This window comes from Ornithorhynchus anatinus, chromosome 13, assembly GCF_004115215.2.
Source record: "Ornithorhynchus anatinus isolate Pmale09 chromosome 13, mOrnAna1.pri.v4, whole genome shotgun sequence".
NCBI lineage: Eukaryota > Metazoa > Chordata > Mammalia > Monotremata > Ornithorhynchidae > Ornithorhynchus > Ornithorhynchus anatinus.
Window position 1 is genome coordinate 23963410 of NC_041740.1, and position 19495 is coordinate 23982904.

The 19495-nt window shown below is 44.6% G+C and overlaps 1 protein-coding gene across 2 annotated transcripts in view; it reads right to left on the minus strand.

Annotated features, from left to right (window-relative positions):
* PRKAR2B (protein kinase cAMP-dependent type II regulatory subunit beta) overlaps window positions 1-19495 on the minus strand; it is an 88977-nt gene that overhangs the window by 34786 nt on the left and 34696 nt on the right. For both annotated transcript variants that reach the window (XM_039913931.1, XM_029078445.2), the window contains exons 3-4: window positions 5107-5159; window positions 738-821 (exon numbers count right to left, since the gene is read on the minus strand). In XM_039913931.1, coding sequence (XP_039769865.1) covers window positions 738-821; window positions 5107-5159 — 137 coding nt within the window. The remainder of the gene's footprint in view (window positions 1-737; window positions 822-5106; window positions 5160-19495) is intronic.

A 19495-nucleotide genomic window follows, 5' to 3' on the forward strand; every position in this document is an offset into this window, starting at 1 on the left:
TGGACTTGCATTCAGGCGAACCCAACATTCAGCTGATTTGACTCTAAAATATTATCATCACTCCCCCGGCCTTCAAAGGTTTATCGTAGGCACATCTCCTCCAAGAGGCCTTCCCCGACTAAGGCCTCCTTTACTCTTCTCCCACACCCTTCTGCATCTCTCTGACTTGCTCTTTTTATTCACACCCCGCCCCCACCAGCCCCACGGCACTTATGTACATATCTGTAATTTAATTATTTATGTTGACTTTCTCCCCCTCTAGACCGTAATCTTGTTGTGGGCAGGGAATGTGTCTGTTTATTGTAGTCATCTCTCAAAAGCTCAATATATTGCTCTGCACAGCGTAAACACTCAGTGAAAATCCACTGATTGATTGATTTTTTAAGACTGATCTAGTTTCCTTGCTAGAATTTGAACACCCACCACCAGTAACTTCTCTAGATCTCTGCATCCTGTAATCCAGGGTGCTGGAAAATGCTGGCCAATTTCAGGACTAAATTCTAATTAGTCTTTCTCATAGCCTCTGACACACCTTTTAAATTAAGAAGGTTTTAGATTTTTACTTAAATTAGAAGCATTAGAAGCATTTCTATCTCAATTTGGAAAAGCCCACTTAAAGCAATTAATCCTCTGTTCTAAAAACAAAACAATCTTCAAATGCAACAGCCTTTAGAGAAGCAGCTTCACAAAATTCAAATGAAATCAGCAGCAAAAAAAATCAGTAAGAATTATCCTACCGGATCCAGGTTCTTGAAGAGAAGGATGTCTTTGCAAGCTTCTTGCAATCTAGTTCTCTGATCATCTGTTTTGGGATGAATGATCTAAAAGTTATCAATAAAACACATTTTACAATTTTTTTTTAAATTTTCCTTTTCAGAACAGAATTACAAGTGTCATAAAACATCATCAAATTTCAAATACAGTACTGAACGTCTTAACTATACTATTCTAAGATCCCATTTCACCCCACAATGTCAATTTATGCCTCATGCTGAGATTCCAGTGTAATACGGGGAAACTGTTATGATGGTTTATCTTGAGTTAAATCTTAAGCTGAGTTCTCCTCCAGGTAAATAAGGTAACACCTCCTCCAAGAAGCCTTCCCCAATCAAGCCCTCTTTTTCCCGGAATGTGTCAACCAACTCTGTTGTACTGTACTCTCCCAAGCACTTAGTACAGTGTTCTGCACATAGTAAGTGCTCAATAAGTACTAATGTTGTATTGTACTCCCCCAAGTGCTTAGTACAGTGCCCTGCATGTGGAAAGCGCTCAATAAATACGATCGACTGATGAAGACAAAGCCACTGATGACCAGGTAGACATTGGTCTATATTACCAAATAGGGTGAAACAGGGTAAATCCTTGAAAAAGGGAATTCATTCTGGAATCAGTGAATCAAAACCCCAACAGGATTTGAATCCAGATATAAATCCATGGGAAGAAAGGAAACCTTGTGAGAAGATTTAGCAGAGACAAGAGGGGCTGACAAATTTTCCTTTGGTCTATGCTCATGGCTTCACACTCTTTGAAGGATATACATGAAAACTGCTCTAAAAGGGCAGATAATTTCTTCCTTGAAGTTAGTCATGCTTTCTGGAGACAAGTGAATTCTCTAATCAGCTTATTAGGACAAATTGCATTATATGTGGTGAATAGATTCCTATTTGTCCAAATACATGGAACTTCCCACTGCCTCCAGGAGGAGAATCTCCAGTTGGCAAGCAGGAAATGTTTGGATTCTTCTGAGGATGGTAACTGCCTCCCTCCTTCATCTCCAACCAAGGGAACTCTGGATAAAGCCTCTTCCTACACGCTTGGTTGAATCGAGGGTTCAGACACCCTTTGGACTGTGAACTCCCCCTCCGGACTGTAATATCCTCGTGGATAGGGAATGCGTCTACCAACTCTGTTATACTGTAGTCTCCCAGGTGCTTAGTACAGTGCTCTGCACACAGGAAGTGCTCGATAAACACCATCGATTGACTGATAGCATGAAGGCGGGAAGAGGGATTTCGCTCGTTGGCCACTTCCATTACAGGAAGAGCAAGCCACATGGAGGGCCGGTAGTCATGTGGGAGGAGTTCTTCTGGGTGACCTGAGTTTCCACCAAATGGCAAATTGGGCACACTCTGGCCAAGGGGATTACCTTTATGATGCAATCAAAGTCTCCTGAGAATGATTCAGTTCCCACTCTGGGAATTTCTGAAGTGTAGATGTAGATTTGGTATTCTTTTATATCTGTAATTTATTTATCTATTTATATTAATGTCTACCTCCCCCTCTAGACCGTGAGCTCGTTGTGGCCAGGAATGTGTCTGTTTGTTGTTATATTGAACTCTCCCGAGTGCTTTGTATAGTGTTTTGCACACAGCAAGCGCTCAATAAATATGATTGAAGGAATGAATGCTCTCCTAAACACTTAGAACGCTGCTCTGCCCACGGTAGGTGCTCGATAAATAACACCGACTGATGGATCGTATTTTTGGAAAGGCTAAAACAAATCTAATATTCCTCTCCGCTAAAAAACTACAGTCTAAATATCCTAAACTGTACAGGCGAACATGAAAAAATCTGGCTCTGCTGCTTAGACACTCACTGTTCTGAAAAGTGGAGTGAGATGCCTTTAATTTGAAAGATGTTATCCAACCAAACCAGAGCTAAATGAAAAGCTCCCTCTTGGAAATTTAGCAAATTCCTGGACTTACTGTAATACTAGACAGTCTTTTTCCAGTTGTCAGGAGAACCATTCTCTTAACCTCTCTAGCTTTTCCATGCTAAAGAAGTAAGCATTGGATTTAAAATTCCGTTTAAAATTTCATTCAAGGGACAGGGAATGTGACTAGCAACTCGACTGCTGGTACTCTCCAAAGTACTTAGTACAGTGCTGTGCAAATACCATGGATGCTTTCAAAATATAAATTCCACCCCCGGTAAAGTGCTATAAATTTGAAAATGATAAATAATAGAGTGTCGAAATCACCATTTGGATTGATCTTATTCAGGTGTCATGGCCTAATGAAATTACATTTACCCTGAATCATAATACTTTACCTACCTGGAAAAAAAGTTTACTTACATTTAGAGGCCTACACAATATATATTTTGATCAAAATAAATACTTCCCTTTGATTTTTTTATAGTACTTGTTGAGTACTTACTAAGTGCCAGGCACTGTATTAAGTGCTGGGGTAGATAGAGGCTAATCCCTTTCCGGGATGGAACTCACAGTCTAAATTGGAAAGAGGAGGATTTAATCCCCATTTTACAAGATGAGACAACTGAGGCACCGAAAAGCTAAGTGACTTGCCCAAGGTCCCACAACAGACGAGTGGCAGAGTCGGGAATAGAACTCAGATCCTCTGACTCTCGGGCCTCTTTTCTTTTCACTTCTGCATTACCACAAAATGCCTATTAAATTCACATTAACAGCAATAAAATTTACACGGGCATAAGGAGTCAGAAAAGGGCCTTAAAAACGGAACCAGTAATATGCCTCAAAACGTCCATATTAGAATTTTAAGCTTTTCCTTGGCCCTTAATATTAAACCTAACTGGGATGTCAGCACCTCTGCTCCCTACCAAGAAGCAAGGAATTTACTGATACTTGGACACCCAAAATCCCAGGGGAGACCGATTGCAAGTCCATGGGGAACGCCACCAACTTCTAACGTTAAAGGAGTTTCTGACGAATTCTCAGAGGCTTCGCGCTCCCTTAGGAAGCATCAGATCTGTTTCAATTAATATTCGTTTTGAATGAATAAACACCATAAGAACAAAGCTGAATATAAAACTGCTTCAAACTCCATTAGCAAGTTCATTCTTTCAAAAACTTAATGGTTTTTCAGAAATCTCTCCTTCAGCTAATGCAGACTATTAAAATCCCCTCTCCGCCGACCACTTACCATGTGCCAGGCATACGAGCAGCAGCATGGCTCAATGGAAAGAGCACGGGCGTGGGTGTCAGAGGTCATGGGTTCTAATCCCGACTCCACCGCTTGTCAGCTGTGTGACTTTGGGCAGGTCACTTAACTTCTCTGTGCCTCAGTTCCCTCATCTGTAAAGTGGGGATTAAAACTGTGAGCCCCACGTGGGACAACCTAACTACATTGTATCTCCCCCGGCGCTTAGAACAGTGCTTGGCACAAAGTAAGCGCTTAACAAAAACCATTATTATTATTACTACTATACTACTATAATCATTATACTATTAATAATACTATCACTGCTCTTACTAGTCTCATTAATCCAGAACGAGCAACGGCATTTGGCATCTACTACATTTTCCTGGTCATAAAAACAATGACTAGCTACAGCAGAAGAACTTTGGCAGAAATATTTAGATTTGAAATATTTCGTAGAAGATTAAAGAGTCGCTGTCAAACCCGCTCAACATTTTCAGCCATTAAATCTCATTCGACTCAAGAGCCAAAATCAAAACTCGATGCCCATACCGCATACAAACGGACGGCGCACCAATGCTTCCGCGATCCCTGCGGTTTTCATTTTCATTTTAGGTATTTCATTTAGAGGTGTCTACGAACTGGGGGGTATTAAGGGCAGCTACGTTCAGTTAGGAGCAGCACGGGCTTGTGTGAAGAGGACAGGCTTGGGAGTCAGAGAATCTGGGCTCTAATCTTGGTTCCGCCACGTATCTGCTGTGTGACCCTGGGCATGTCATTTAACTTTTCTGGGCCTCAGTGATCTCTTCTGTAAAATGGAGACTGACTACCTAATTCTCCCTACTATTTAGCCTGTGAGCCCTGTGTGAGACAGGAACTGTCTCTGACCTCATCATCGTTATCATCATCGATCGGATTTACTGGGTGTTTACTGTACTAAGCGCTTGGGAGAGTACAGTACAACAGAGTAGTGGTGACCTGATTATCCTGTACTTCCTCGGCACTTAGAACAATGCTTGACACACAGTAGGGGTTTAACAAATAACACAATTAGGAAGGGAAATCTTTTTGAAGCTCAAGTGTCACCGTACCAAAGAAAATCACCAAAAAGCGACAGACAGAATTGATTTCCCCAAGCCTATTCCCCTCACGTCTCTCTTATTCAGGGGGTGGATTATGAAGGTTTTTCTGCAACTCAGTTACATACCCTGGACTCTGCGTCATCCTCTTCTTCATCTGGATTGTAAGCTTCTGCACAAACTACAGAAAGAAGAACGGAAAACATTTTTAGGTGACTATCGCCAAGACACATAATAATGAACAGTAAGTAGCATTTGAAAATACAATCCAATGGCAGGAAAGCTAGAATAATGTAAGGTCTGGGAGTAAACTGTACGCCTTGATGCAATTAGCTGATTCTACTTGAATACCATTGAGTTGTTACCTCTTTCAGGGAAAAACATAAAATCATTCACCTCGAGGAGAGCCCTTTTACTGAGAAAACTCTATGGATGTACAAGCCAGAACGAGGCAAAAAAGGTAGGCTAGGAAGTGGTTCCAAAGAGACGCTATGAATCGGAAACCATTCGACAGCAAAGTGACCAACCGATGTGTCAAGCACTGTGCTAAACACTGGGGTAGATACAAGATAATCAGGCCCCACATGGGGCTCACGGTCTAAGTAGAGGTGAGAAGGGATATTGAATCCTCGTTTGAAAAATGAGGGAACTGAGGCCCAAAGTGAAGTGACTTGCCCCAGGTCACCCAGTAGATGAGTGGCAGAGTAAGGATTAGAACCCAGATCCCCTGACACCCCAGTCCTGGGCTCTTCCCACTAGGCCACGCTGCTTCTGAAATCAAACGACTCTCTACTCCCTAGTCTCTACCTCAGAATCCTGAGAAACTGCAGAGATACTTAAAAAATGGAAACAAGTAAGGAAAATGAAGACCAAAACTTGCTTTACAACAGTCAATTTCAATAGATAATGTGACATAATATGCTTCAATAATAGACAGACCAATGACTATTTACTAGGTTAATAGGAGAAAGCTAAAAATCATGAAGCGTACAGTCCTCCCATTTTTTATGAGATTACACTCATTAAACCATGGTGCTGCTTTACCCTTAATTAGGTCCATGAAAATAGAGTACAAAGCAAAAGAGAACCGAATGAAGTATAACTTTCCACAGGATATACTGTAAAGTGAATTAATGCATTTCCAAGATCAAAAAATTGACAGAATTGTATAATATATAGCCTTATGTACATGAAGAGTAATTAAAAAGCCAATAAATGTAGTTTCACGATCAAATAGCAATGTAAGCATGTACCGGTAATGAAAGATTTTAAATTGAACTGTTTTGAGTACGTTCGTTGGCAAATTCGGTACTGGCCTAATCTCGGTTTCAAATGAGCGCAATACGTAAAATCTGGGGCTCTGTCACACACTCATTTTGTTTGGTGTCCATAAACCCCGCCCAGTGATTCATCCCATCTCCGCTGGAAAAAATCAATTCCCTTCCCGCCCCGTCCTCCTTTCCACTTCCACGCTGCCTCTTTCTGAGCAGTCTTCCTACCCCTCCACCTTCCTAGTTCAGGCCCCCCACCACCTGTCTTCCCCTAGCACCCTCATTTTTGTTAAAATAAAAAAAGTGGCTATGGTGGTGACCCACACGAGACCCGCTGCTCAAATCTTGGCTTGGGAGGCAACCATCTTGGTGACCCTGGATATGGGACCTGGGTGTGTGTGTGTGTGTGTCTGTGTGTTTTGGGGGGCTGGACGATGGACAAGAGAGGAGGGAGGCGTGCGAGGGGATGTCTGAGGTTGCACTGGAGCTTCTGGAGATCCCCGAGATCAGGCGGGCATTGAGCGGGACCGCAGGGAGGTGGTTGAAAAGTCCACAGGGCTAAGGCCGCTGAGGATAATAATAATAATATTGTGCTGTTTGTTAAACACCTACTATATACCAAGCACTGCACTACGTGCTGGGGGTGGATACAAAATAATCGGGTCCCACATGGGGCTCACAGTCTAAGCCGAAGAGAGAACAGAAGAACCGAAGTACAGAGAAGTTACTATTAATAATTGTAATTGTGGCATTTGTTAGGTGCTTACTATGTGCCAGGCACAGTACTAAGCACTGGGATGGATACCAGTGAATCGGGTTGGACAAGGCCCCTGTCCCACATGGGGCTCATGGTCTTAATCCCCACTTTACAGATGAGGTAACTGAAATACAGAGAAGTGAAATGATTTGCCTAAGGTCCCACAGCAGGTAAGTGGCAGAGCCGGGATTAGAACCCAGGTGCTCTGTCTCCCAGGCCCGTGCTCTTTCCACTACACCGCCCTATATAGTCCCACCACGGTCATGGGTTCTAATCCTCGGCTCCGCCACTGGTCTGCTAGGTGATCTTGGGCAAGTCACTTTACTTCTGTGTGCCTCAGTTACCTCACCTGTAAAAATGGGGATTGAAACTGTGAGCCCCATGTGGGGCAGGGACCGTGTCCAATGCGATTTATTTGTATCCAACCCAGTGCTTGGTACAGTGTCTGGCATATAGTAGGTGCTAAACAAATACCATTATTAGTAGTAGTAATAATAATAATCAGAGAAAGCCACAGGCAGCTGAGCCATAAGATGCTGTCCTACGGCCCCCTGAGGCAGAGGCAGGGCTGGAATCCAGCTGTCCATCAGGAAGGGGATCCCAGGAACATTTTCCTTCCCCTCTCTTCCCAGCTGTCATGGTACGTAGTTTGGGGGGGGGCATTGAGTGGGTAAGAGTTGCTGAGGAGGCCAAGGTGGATGGGTATGAGCTCGCATCGTACTCTCCCGAGCGCTTAGTACAGTGCTCTGCACACAGTAAGCACTCAATAAATGTGATCGATCGATCGATTAGGGTGCACAGGGGCAGGAAAGACCCTAGAGATAATAGAAGGGACGGGATGAGGGGCAAGAAAAGAGATCTACAGATACATTTTTAATTACCTTAGGGTCCAGTCATCAGGCAGGGCTGATTTGGCAACAGAAAACTAACTAATGACATCAACTTTCTGGGAAGATGTATCCCGTAATACGATGATTTTCCACACCCCATTTTTCGGGAGAGCGTTGCAGATGCATTCCAAGGTACAGCTCTACTTAATTTTTAAAAAGATTATCTTTCATATTCTCTTCAGTGGAAGGGCTGAAGAGTTTATAAACTAGTTTATGTTTATGAGTTTGCTATAGAGATCTGCCATTAAGCTAGGCTAAAAGTGAAATGGGCTATAATCATTCAAATCAGACAAAATGTTGCCAAGGGAGAGGAAAGGGAATGGTTTAAGCCAAGTTAAACTTTGTAGGGCAAGCGAACACTATAAGTAATACGAATATTAAAATTGAATAGCTCAAAAGAGTGTTATAAAAGCGGATTACTATATATTATGCTATAGGCCCTTCAAAAACAATTTAGGAGTGGTAATTGGAAAGATTAAATATATTTCTATTGAAGTGTTTCCTGCAACAATAATGCTTTATGATATCCTAAATTCAGGAAAAAAATTTCATCACACTAAAAAACTGAGTGAAAACAGTATTTACATTTATTGATCTCTGATACAGAGCTTAAGGCTCTACTAGGTACATGCATTACCTCGGGGTCCTCGAGATAAGTAGAAGGTACAGAAAGTTAAAATGGCACTTTTTTAGTTCATTTGAAAGAGGAGATACACAGAATAGTGTGTTTTCAGCCAAAGACTAATGTAATTAAAAATGATAGTAGCTGAGGGGTCAGGTAGGGGAAGAGAACCTGCTTGTGCTGTTTCTAGATGTCCTATCACCTGAGTAAAAGAGGTTGAGGTCTATTTTGGATGGGGCGAGCTGTAGGAAAACCACGGTTTAAGGTGGTCTGATTTGGAAGTGACAGTTATAAAGATCCTGGCCCTGAAAGGCATCCACGGCTTCCTTTTCCTCCTCTTCCAGAAGCAGCATGGCCTTAGTGGAACGAGCCCGGGCCCGGGAGTCGGAAGAACCTGTGTTCTAATCCCGGTTCCGCCACTTATCTGCTGGGTGATGTTGGGCAAGTCACTTCACTTCTCTGTGCCTCAGTAACCACATCTGTAAAATGGGAATCAAGATCAGGAGCCCCACCCTGGGACAGGGACCACGCCTGACCTGATTAACTTGTATCTACACCCCAGTGCTTAGAACAGTGCTTGATACATAAAAAGCGCTTAACAAATACCAGAAAAACGAACAGCCAAGTAATTGGGGAAAAGGCCAATTTCTCTTGACTCAGTGTCTCATCTCCAATCCCTCCATCTTCCTTTCCAACCCTGGCTCAATTGTCAGCCAAAGGGGCAGAAGGCCCGGGGAAAGGGAGCTGAACGCAGGGATTGGGAGACTCCTCGGAAACTGGTGTTGGCCGTCTGCCGCTCCGTCCAGGTGTGAGACATAAGCATTTATGTAGTGTATAACAAAGTGTCAAATACGAGGAAAGTGAGAAGGGTGACACAGGGTGGGGTAACAGAGTAGCTGGAAGATGTGACTGCGCTTTACAATTGATAATCCTTTACAGTTCTCTTGAAACTCTGGACTGTTTGGAAGTGGCCCCTGAAATGACCCATGAGGGGAATTCCAATTCAATCAGTGGTATTTGCTGAGCACTTAATGTGCAGGTCACTGTATTAATCGCTCCATCACACCCCTCTTCTCCACAGCTTCAAAGCCCTTCTAAAAAGTCCACCCCTCCAAGAGACAATCCATTACTAATTTAGCACCTTCCAATCATTGTTACTTATTGAGCGCTTACTATGTACAGAGCACTGTGCCAAGCGCTTGGGAGGGCCTAGCACCCCATCAGAGCGTCACTTTTGCCGCCATCCTCCCATCAGAGCGTCACTTTTGCCGCCATCCTCCCCCTTCCAGAAGCCATAACCTTGGAATCACTCTCAACTCCAGGAGGGTGGCCTACAGGATAGGGCACGGGCCTGGGATCTGGGTTCTAATCCTGGCTCTGCCACTTGTCTGCTGTGTAACCTTGAGCAAATCACTTATTGTCTCCGTGCCTCAATTACCTCACCTGCAAAATGGGGATTAAGACTGTGAGCCCCATGTGGAACATGGACTTTGTCCAACCTGATCAGCTTCTATCTGCCTGGCACATTATAAGACCTTAACAAACACCATATGAAAAACAAACTGAACCTTCTCATTGCCTTTCAGTTTTCATATTCCAATTCCTAAAGCTCTAATGGCTGCCTGTCCCTCGTTAAATAAAAATTCCTTACCACTAGCCGCAAGCAGAAACTTTTTTCTTTAAGGGACTCAACTCTCTCCCCTCTTTGCTCCTCTCCCACTACAACCCAGCCCACACACTTCGCTCTTCTAACATCAACCTACTCACTCTGCCTTCATCTCATCTCTCTCGCATCAACTTTTTGCTTACACATTTCCCTCCTGCCTGGAACTCCTTCCCCCTTCACATCCAGCAGACCACCAGACGCGCCCTTATTCGAAGGCCCTCTAAAATCACATCTCCTCCAGGAGGCCTTCCCTGACTGGTCTCTCTTCTCCCCACCCCGTTTCCCCCCACTCTGGCTCGGGGACTTGTCCTATTTCGTCTCCTCACGGCACTCGAGGACGTATCTCTACTCTCAGGGTCATTCTCTCTGCCAGACTCTAAGCTCCTTAAGAGTAGGGTTGTCTGTTAATTTGATTGCGCTATCCTAAGGACTTAATAAATACTCTCGAATTACTGGTTTATTGTTTAAAAGAGTACACGTGTTAGAAGACACAATTCCTGCCCTCAAGGAGCTTATGTCTAGAGGGGAAGACAAATAAATTTCAGCTAGGGAAAGAGAATATATATGATATAAACAGAGTGCTAAGGGAGACGTGGTAATGTAGCAGAGAAGGTGAAGGATGGAAAGGGTCAAATGTTATAAAAGCGGTATTGGAGAGCAAACACTTCCCCCAGGCCAAGGAAGCAGCTTGGCTTAGTGGTTAGAGAACCAGCCTGGGAGTCTGAAGGACCTGGGTTCTAATCCCGGGTCTGCCACTTGTCTGCTGGGTGGCCTTGGGCAAGTCACTTCGCTTCTCTGTGCCTCAGTTACCTCAACTTTAAAATGGGGATTAGGAATGTGAGCTCCATATGGAAAGGGATCGTGGTCCTGATTAGCTTGGATCTATCCCAGACCTTAGAACTTAGAATAGTAAGCATTTAACAAAGTTCATTATTATTATTACTCCCCCTTTGTCGGTGAGTTTGGGGGAAGGAGCAAAAGTGAGACCCCCCTCAGGAGAGAGTGGCAGGGGAGACCGTAACACCTGGAGTGATCCAGGGGTCAGTGATAGAGAGAAAGAGCAGTGACCAAATTAGGAACAGGTGAAGGCGATTGTCTGCCACTTGTCTGCTGCGTGGCCCTGGGCAAGTCACTTCACTTCTCCGTGCCCCAGTTGCCTCATCTGTAAAATAGGACTGAAGACGGTGAGCCCTGTGTGGACAGGGACTGTGTCCAACCCGATTTGCTTGCGTCCACCCCAGCACTTAGTACAAGCTGCCCGGGAATAGTGCTGATTTGGGACTTCACGGCAAATGGAGAAGCAGTGTGGCTTAGTGGAAACAGCACGGGCTTGGGAGTCAGAGGTCATGAGTTCTAATCCTGCCTCGGCCACTTATCAACTGTGTGACTTTGGGCAAATAACTTAACTTCTCTGTGCCTCAGTTACCTCTTCTGGAAAATGGGGATTAAGACTGTCAGCCCCACATGGGGCAACCTCATTACCTGGTATCTGCCCCAGTGCTTAGAACAGTGCTTGGCGCATAGTAAGCGCTTCACAAATATCATCGTCATCATGGGCAGTCTGAGGCAGAGGGAAGGATCAAAAGATCAATCATATTTATTGAGCGCTTACTGTGTGCAGAGCACTGTACTAAGCATTTGGGACAGTACAATGCAACAGAGAGAGTAGACATGCTTTTTGCCCTCAAAGAGCTCATGATCTAAAGTGGCGACAGACGATATAAATAAATAAATGAAGAAACAAATAAACGAGAACGGGGATGTGGGTGGGTTGGGGGAGGTCTCGTCCAGAAGGACTGCCTCTACCGGGTCCATGTCCTGAGTGACCGCAGCTTCCAGTCCTCGGTCCTCAGTGACCACAACTTCCACTCCCTGATCCTGGGTGACCACAGCTTCCAGTCCCTGATCCTCAGTGACCACACCTTCCAGCCCCGATCCTAAGCAACCACAGCTTTGAGCCCCTGGTCCCGAGTGACCACAACTACCATCCCTCGGTCCTGAGTGACCGCAGCTAGCCTGTCCCTCTCCCCTCTCTGATTCTGAAGCAGGAGTTTGGGAGGAAGCTGTTGTCCCCTCTTCTCCAAACTCCCTTTCAGCAGCTGGAAATGCCCCAGGGCTGAAGCGATGTCTGGTCTCTATAGTGACCAAGCTGCCAGGCAGCTAGCTACTGTGGGGGCAGAGAGGTGGGCAGGAAGGAGTGCGACGGGCAGAGAGTGGCAAGAGGGGCAACTTGGGGTCATCCCGAGCCGGCTCCCCGCTGTTTGGGGCAAGGGGATGGAGTCAGGACTGAGAAATCTGGCCATCAGGGTCCGGTTGCAAACCCAAACCACTTTCCTGCCTCCTCTTGGCAGCTGCTGTCTCCATCTTCAGTGGGGGCTGTGAAATTTCCTAGTTCTCCCCCAAAAATACGGTGGGGAGATGGGGAGGGGAGAGAGGGCCTTGCTCACTGTGGGCAGGGAATGGGTCTGTCTCTTGTTATATTGGCAGCGAGGCCTAGAGGCAAGAGCACAGGCTTGGGAGTCAGAGGATGTGAGTTCTACTCTCAGCTCTGCCACTTAGCTGCTGTGTGACCTTGGGCAAGTCACTTATCTTCTCTGGGCCTCGGTACCTCACCTGTAAAATGGTGATTGAGACGATGAGACGGGGACTGTGTCCAACTTAATTATCTCGGATCTACCCCAGCGCTTAGTACAATGGCTGGCACATGGTAAGTGCTTTACAAATACCATAAAAAAATTCTGCTTCTGTTTTTAGCAAGGCTGTTACCCAAATTAAGATATTTTAGCTATCATTCAAGAATAATTAGTACATTAAAAGAAAAGTAATAACAGGGGTTTCCAAACCCAAATTAGCACCTCTATGAATTAAATTAGCACCTCTTGGACTGTGAGCCCCATGCGGGAAGGGATTATGTCCAACCTAATTAACTTGTACCTACCCAGTGGTTAGAACAGTATTTGACACATACTAAATGCTTAACAAACACCATTAAAAAACAAACAACAAACCAGTGTCAATCAGGCAGCCTTTTGATCCAATCCGGGCCATCTCTGAGAACACAGAGGGAGCATCAAAATACTTGCATGTGCCTTCAAAGAAATGGCTTTTGCCCCATCTGCATCCCCTCCTGGAAAACATCCCTGTTTCCTCCACTGAAGTCTGGCTACGGAGCTCCTCATTTCCTTTTCTTGAACTACCCACTTTTACTCTGCCTGTAAAGAGTTACAGGCCATTATGGGCCTGTAACAGAAAGGGTGGTGCAGAAAGGAGCTGGAGAAAAGGAACTGAGGGTTTAGTCAGGGAAGGCCCCTTGGAGGAGAGTCAGTTCGGTTCAATCGTATCTATTCAACGCTTACTTGGGAGAGCACAATATAACGATAAACAGACACATACCCTGCCCACATCGAGCTCACGGTCTAGAGGGAGAGACAGACATTAATATAAATCAACAAATGACAGATATGTACATAAGTGCCGTGGGGCTGGGAGGGGGGACGAACAAAGGGAGCAAGACGGGGTGATGCAGAAGGGAGAGGGAGAGGAGGAGAGGAGGGCTTAGTCAGGGAAGGCCTCTTAGAGGAGATGTGCCTTCAATACCAAATACCAGAAAAAAACACAGACCAAAAAAAGAAACACCAAAGAGTAAAACTAATAATAATTGTGGTATTCATTGAGTGCTTATTATGTGCTAGGCACTGTACTAAGTGCTGGGGTAGACATAAGGTAATGGGTTGGACACAGTCCACGTCCCACATGGGGCTGACGGCCAAACTATCACGAAAGCTAAATATGATGCTCCTGGAAGACAAAGAAACCTGCAGCATACTGCGTTTCAGCAGCCTTCCCGGAATAAGGAGCCCAACTGCAAGTACCAATGTGAACAGCAACTGACTGCTTCTCAGCGACCCCGGTGCGAGAGAGGCATTCAGCACGACCACGGGTAGGACAAGAAAATGCCAGCCAGACTGCTCTGACAAAAGCGACTCGGAGAGCTACGAAACGGTGTGCAGCAAAGCGAGAAAGGCGCTGTCACCATCTCGCAGCTGTGTGTGATCGTAATGAGACGGAGGCCTTGGAAAACCCAGGATGCAGATGAAGCCACGAAACGAGCTTGATAAGCGGTGACACGTCAAGGCTGAAGAGATGTGAGAATATGCTCAGCGCCACCAGACACAGACTTTTACTCATTCTAAAATGAACGGCATAACGATAAGGACAATAACTGTGGTATTTGTTTAGAGTTTACTATGTGCCAGTCACTGTACTAAGCATTGGGATGGATAGAGAAGCAGCGTGGCTCAGTGGAAAGAGCACGGGCTTTGGAGTCAGAGTTCATGGGTTCGAATCCCGGCTCAGCCACTTGTCTGCTGTGTGACTTTGGGCAAGTCACTTAACTTCTCTGTGCCTCAGTTCCCTCAACTGTAAAATGGGGATTAAGACTGTGAGCCCCACGTGGGACAACCTGATTCCCCTGTGTCTACCCCAGCGCTTAGAACAGTGCTCGGCACATAGTAAGCGCTTAACAAATACCAACATTATTATTACAAGCAAATCGGATTGGACACAGTCCCTGTCCCACATCTTAATCCCCATCTGACAGATGAGGGAACAGAGGCCCAGAGAAGTGAAGTGACTTGCTCAAGGTCCCACCAGACGAGGGGCAGGGCCAGAATTAGAACCCACGACCTTCCGACTCCCAGGCCCGTGCACTATCCATTACGCCATCCTGCTTCCCCATATACAGTATCACAACACTGCTGAAGGGTAGAGATGAAATCACCGTCAGCACCCACAAAGAGATTCGTGTACAGATGGCAAGAACACTATAATGTTCTCGCGAACTCCTGAATAAGCTTTCCGCCACCAAGAAAAAGCTTTTTGTGGCACAGAAAGCTGCCGGAATGTGAAGGCATAATCTTAGATGCAACCATTGACCAAGTAACTGCATCAAGGACATGAAAATTATAAAAGCTCCGGGATCAGAGACCTTCCCTTCAGAGATCTGTGAGCCAAGACCTAATTCCTGGACATCTGCATGAGCTTTTCCTCAACCTAGGGGAACACGGACTCATTCAGTAAGATTTACTGAGCGTCTACTTTATTCATTCATTCAGTCGTATTTATTGAGCGCTTACTGGGGGCAAAGCACTGTACTAAGCTCTTGGGAGATACAATACAACAATAAACACGCTTAATACAGTGCTCTGCACACAGTAAGCGCTCAACGGGACTTGCACAGGCCCTTTCTCTTTCCTCGGGAAGGGAGGGAAGCCTAGTGGAAAGAGCACGGGCCTGGGACTCGGAGGACCTGGTTTCTAATCCCGGCTCTGCCACTCTGTTGTGTGAGCTTGGACAAGTCACTTCATTTCTCTGTGCCTCAGTTATGTCATCTGTAAAATGGGGATAAAGACTGTGTGCCCTATGTGGGACAGCGACTGTGTTCGACCCGATTTTCTTGTATCTACCCCAGGACTAAGTACGGTGCCCAGCACATAGTAAGCGCTTAACAAATACCACAATTCATCATCATCATTAGCTAGTTGCCTCTCCCCCTCCTCCCTTCCCCTCACAAGGATACTTGCTCTGGTTTGTTTAGACCCTAACATGACCAGTGACTTAATCTTTGGCAGCCTAGGACCCTGGATCAGTGACTTCTTGTCTTGAGCTCTGAAAATGCTGGCATCCTCTTCCGAGAGAGGCTACACTCATCTAGATTAAAAATTTACTGTGAGAAATACCCTTCCTCTTCTTCCTCCTCCACAGTTTTCTTTGGCCCTCGCCAGAAAAGCTTTTTGGCTCTGGCTTTATCCACAGTTGCAGCTTCGCCCATCAGCTAACATAATTCTGCAGGCTATACTGATTCATAAACCCTGCAAACCATCCAGCACCGAAAGGCTGGAAACAAGCAAAATACATAAGGGGAGATACGTGCTACTCAGGTTGGACACAATCCATGTCCCACACTTGGCTCACGGTCTTCATCTCCATTTTACAGATGAGGTAACTGAGGCACAGGGAAGTTAAGTGACTTACCCAAGGATGAACAGCAGACAAGAGAAGGAGCCGGGATTAGAATCTAGGTTTTTCTGACACCCAGGCCCGTGCTCTATCCACTAAGTCAAGCTGTTTCTTCAGAAAACAGAACCCTTAATTCCGTTTTCTACTCTGTGCCTTGGTTGTAGAATTTGGGGATGGTTTTTTTGGTTAGTGTTGGATTTCACAAGGGCACATCATAACCTCAATTTTGATCTGGTTTACTGTCAGACGGTTGAGCAGAGCTGTTTATAACCAGCTGTCGTGTTTTTGTGTGTACATACGCCTAAAGGGCAATCAGCCTGAAACGATTCCCTGTCACTCCTTCGAGGGCTCTCAAGACCACTGGTAGTTTGCTAAATTGGAAGAGTTTCTTCATCATCGTTATTATCATTATGGAGCACTTGCTGTGTGCAGAACACTGCACTAAGCGCTTGGGAGAGTACAAATCAACAGAAGTAATAGACAAGTTCCCTTCCCACAATGAGCCTTCAGTCTAGAGGGGGAGACAGATATTAATATAATTTCCACACGGACGTGACGCAGACCACATTTCCTCACACAGTTACACCACTTTTTTCACAGTTTTTGTAAGATTTGAGGCTATTACATGAGGTCATATAAGATTTACACCTAGGACTAAGAGGAGCAGGAGAAAACTAGATAATATAAAGAGGAAAGGAGGGTGCTTGAGATTGCTGTTTTTTTCTTCTATGGCACGCTCTCCTACGTGCAGCCTACAATAGCCACTCACTGAATTAACCCCACCTCCCTTCTCCCCTTCCTAACCCACAGAGCACCTGTTCCAGTGCTTAGAACAATGCATGGGACAGAGTTAGCACTTAAATACCATTAAATAAAAAAGAAGAAACTCTCCCCACGCCTGGCAAAAACCTATGTCTCTCTGATGAGTTATAGTATTCTGACCCTTCCCCTCTTCCTTATCCCTGTTTATTGTTCTAATGTACTCTTTCAAGCATTTAGTACAGTGCTTTGCGCAGAGTAAGCGCTCAGTGAATTTGAGTGAATGAAGGAACGTGCCACTATTCCTGTTTACGATTCTGTGGTATGAAAAATAATCTTTTATTTCCTCCCCTCCCCAGATCAGGGTGGGGATATGCAGCAGAGGCAATTAGTGAATAAAGATGGGTTTTCGGGGCTTTTTATCACATCCTCTCAATCACACTCACTGAGCGTTTCCTATATGCAGAGTCCTGTACTAAGCGCTTGGGAGAGTACAGTACACCTCTAGACTCTAAGCTCGTTGTGGGCAGGGGATGTGACCGTTTACTGTTATATTGTCCTCTCCAAAGTGCTTAGTACAGTGCTCTACACTCAGTAAGCGCTCAATAAATACGACTGAATGAACTGAATTAATGAATGAACAGTTGATAGACATATTCCCCCCGATCACAAGGAGTTTACGGTGTAGAGGGAGAGAAAAGCATTAAAATAAATTATGGATATGTACATAAGTGCTGTGAGGCTGAGGATGAATAAAGGTACAGGTCCAAACGTAAGCATGATGCAGAAAGGAGAGGGAGCAGGGGAAATGAGAGAAGTGGAGGTGCTCATCAGGACATCCTATCCTGGACATTCCGTACCACTGATAAAGTGCTACTAAAAACGCGGTTATCTAACTCTCTAAGTATCCCATCCTCTGTTGTTTGCTTCCATTACTAAAGCTACTGAAAAATTAAAGTCTTCTTGGCTCTAAATAACACTAAGCCAGGCAAAAATCATTAAAAAAAGCCTCAAACCCCATCAAAATTTAACGATTAAGAGGAATTTTACTCTAGTTCAAAGCTGGCTTCCAAAAATGGTAAGAATTTCAATTATGAGAAACTGTCATTCCTGTAGCTACTTCATTTATGTGTGTGAGTGCACGTGTATATCCTATATAAAAAGGACCACTCATCTCTTTCAGCAATTTATAGACTTAAAAAAGGGGGCAGATTTAAGAGTTCAAGAATTGACCAATGGAATCATGAAGTTAATTTACATTTCTGAAACTGAGATTTTTTTTAGGAAGATAAATATAGCTATTTTCAGCTAATATTGACTGTAAGATCTGAAAAGCAGGATCAAAGGTACTTTATAACTCCGCTGTACAGACATCGTGAGCTGCCCGTGAGATCTACAGAATGGAGGAGACATCACCTTGAGACCCCATTTCCTCAAAGTGCTGCTTTATTTTTTAATGGTATTTGTTAAGTGTTTGCCACGTGCCAGACACTGCACTATCCACTGGGGTAGATACAGGATAATCAAGTTGGACACCATCCTTTCCCACACTGGGGCTCACGGTATTAAACCCCGTTTTACAGGTGAGGTAAATGAGGACCAGAGAAGTAAAATGACTTGCCCAAGATCACACAGCAGACAAGTGGCAGAGTCAGGATTAGAACCCACATCCTCTGACTCCCAGGTCTCTGCTCTTTCTGCTTGTTTTGTTCCCCACAGTCTCCTGCCTTGGCACATGTGAAATAAGAATGTCATTTCAAAAAAACACAAAAAGCAAAAAACTAAACCAAACATACAAAATCCAAGAGAAGAGATAGAGGTAATTAAGGGATCCACTTCCTAGGTACTTTCTACCTACTCTTGTCTCTGGTCCACCACTATTCAATAAAAGGCATAATTAATAATCATGGTATTTGTTAAACATTTACTATGTGTCAAGCACCGTTCTAAATGCTGGGATAGATACAAACTAATCAGATTGGACAGAGTTCCTGTTCCACATGGGACTCACAGGCAAACTAGAAGGGAGAACGGGCATTTAATCCCCATCTTACAGATGAAAAACATGAGTCACAGAGAAGTTAAGTAACTTGCCCAAGGTCGCACGGCAGGCAATTGGCAAAGCCAGGGTTAGAACCCTGGTCCTCTGACTCCCAGGCCCACGCTCTTCCAACTAGGTCTCACTTCTTCTCCAAATAAAGAATAAAACAATTTCCCTTACACAGTAGGTGAAAAGCCCATAGGTTAGGAAAATGAAAAATAATTCTGATGGGACCTTAGGCAGAAAATACACTTTCTTTCAAAATACGGTACAAACGACTTCTGTACTTTTCACAACAATATCTTAATGTTTTCGGGATTTACAGAGTAGCGGAGAATAAAAAGATCAATATATGCAAAGTGCAATGCTGTTGGAGAGATTGCATCTTTATTTTCCAGTAAGAACTTTTAAATTGTGCTGCCATTTTCTGAGTTGTGCGCCAGCGACCATTGGTTCTGGGAAATTACAAACAAAAAGGAAAGGGTTTTAGTCA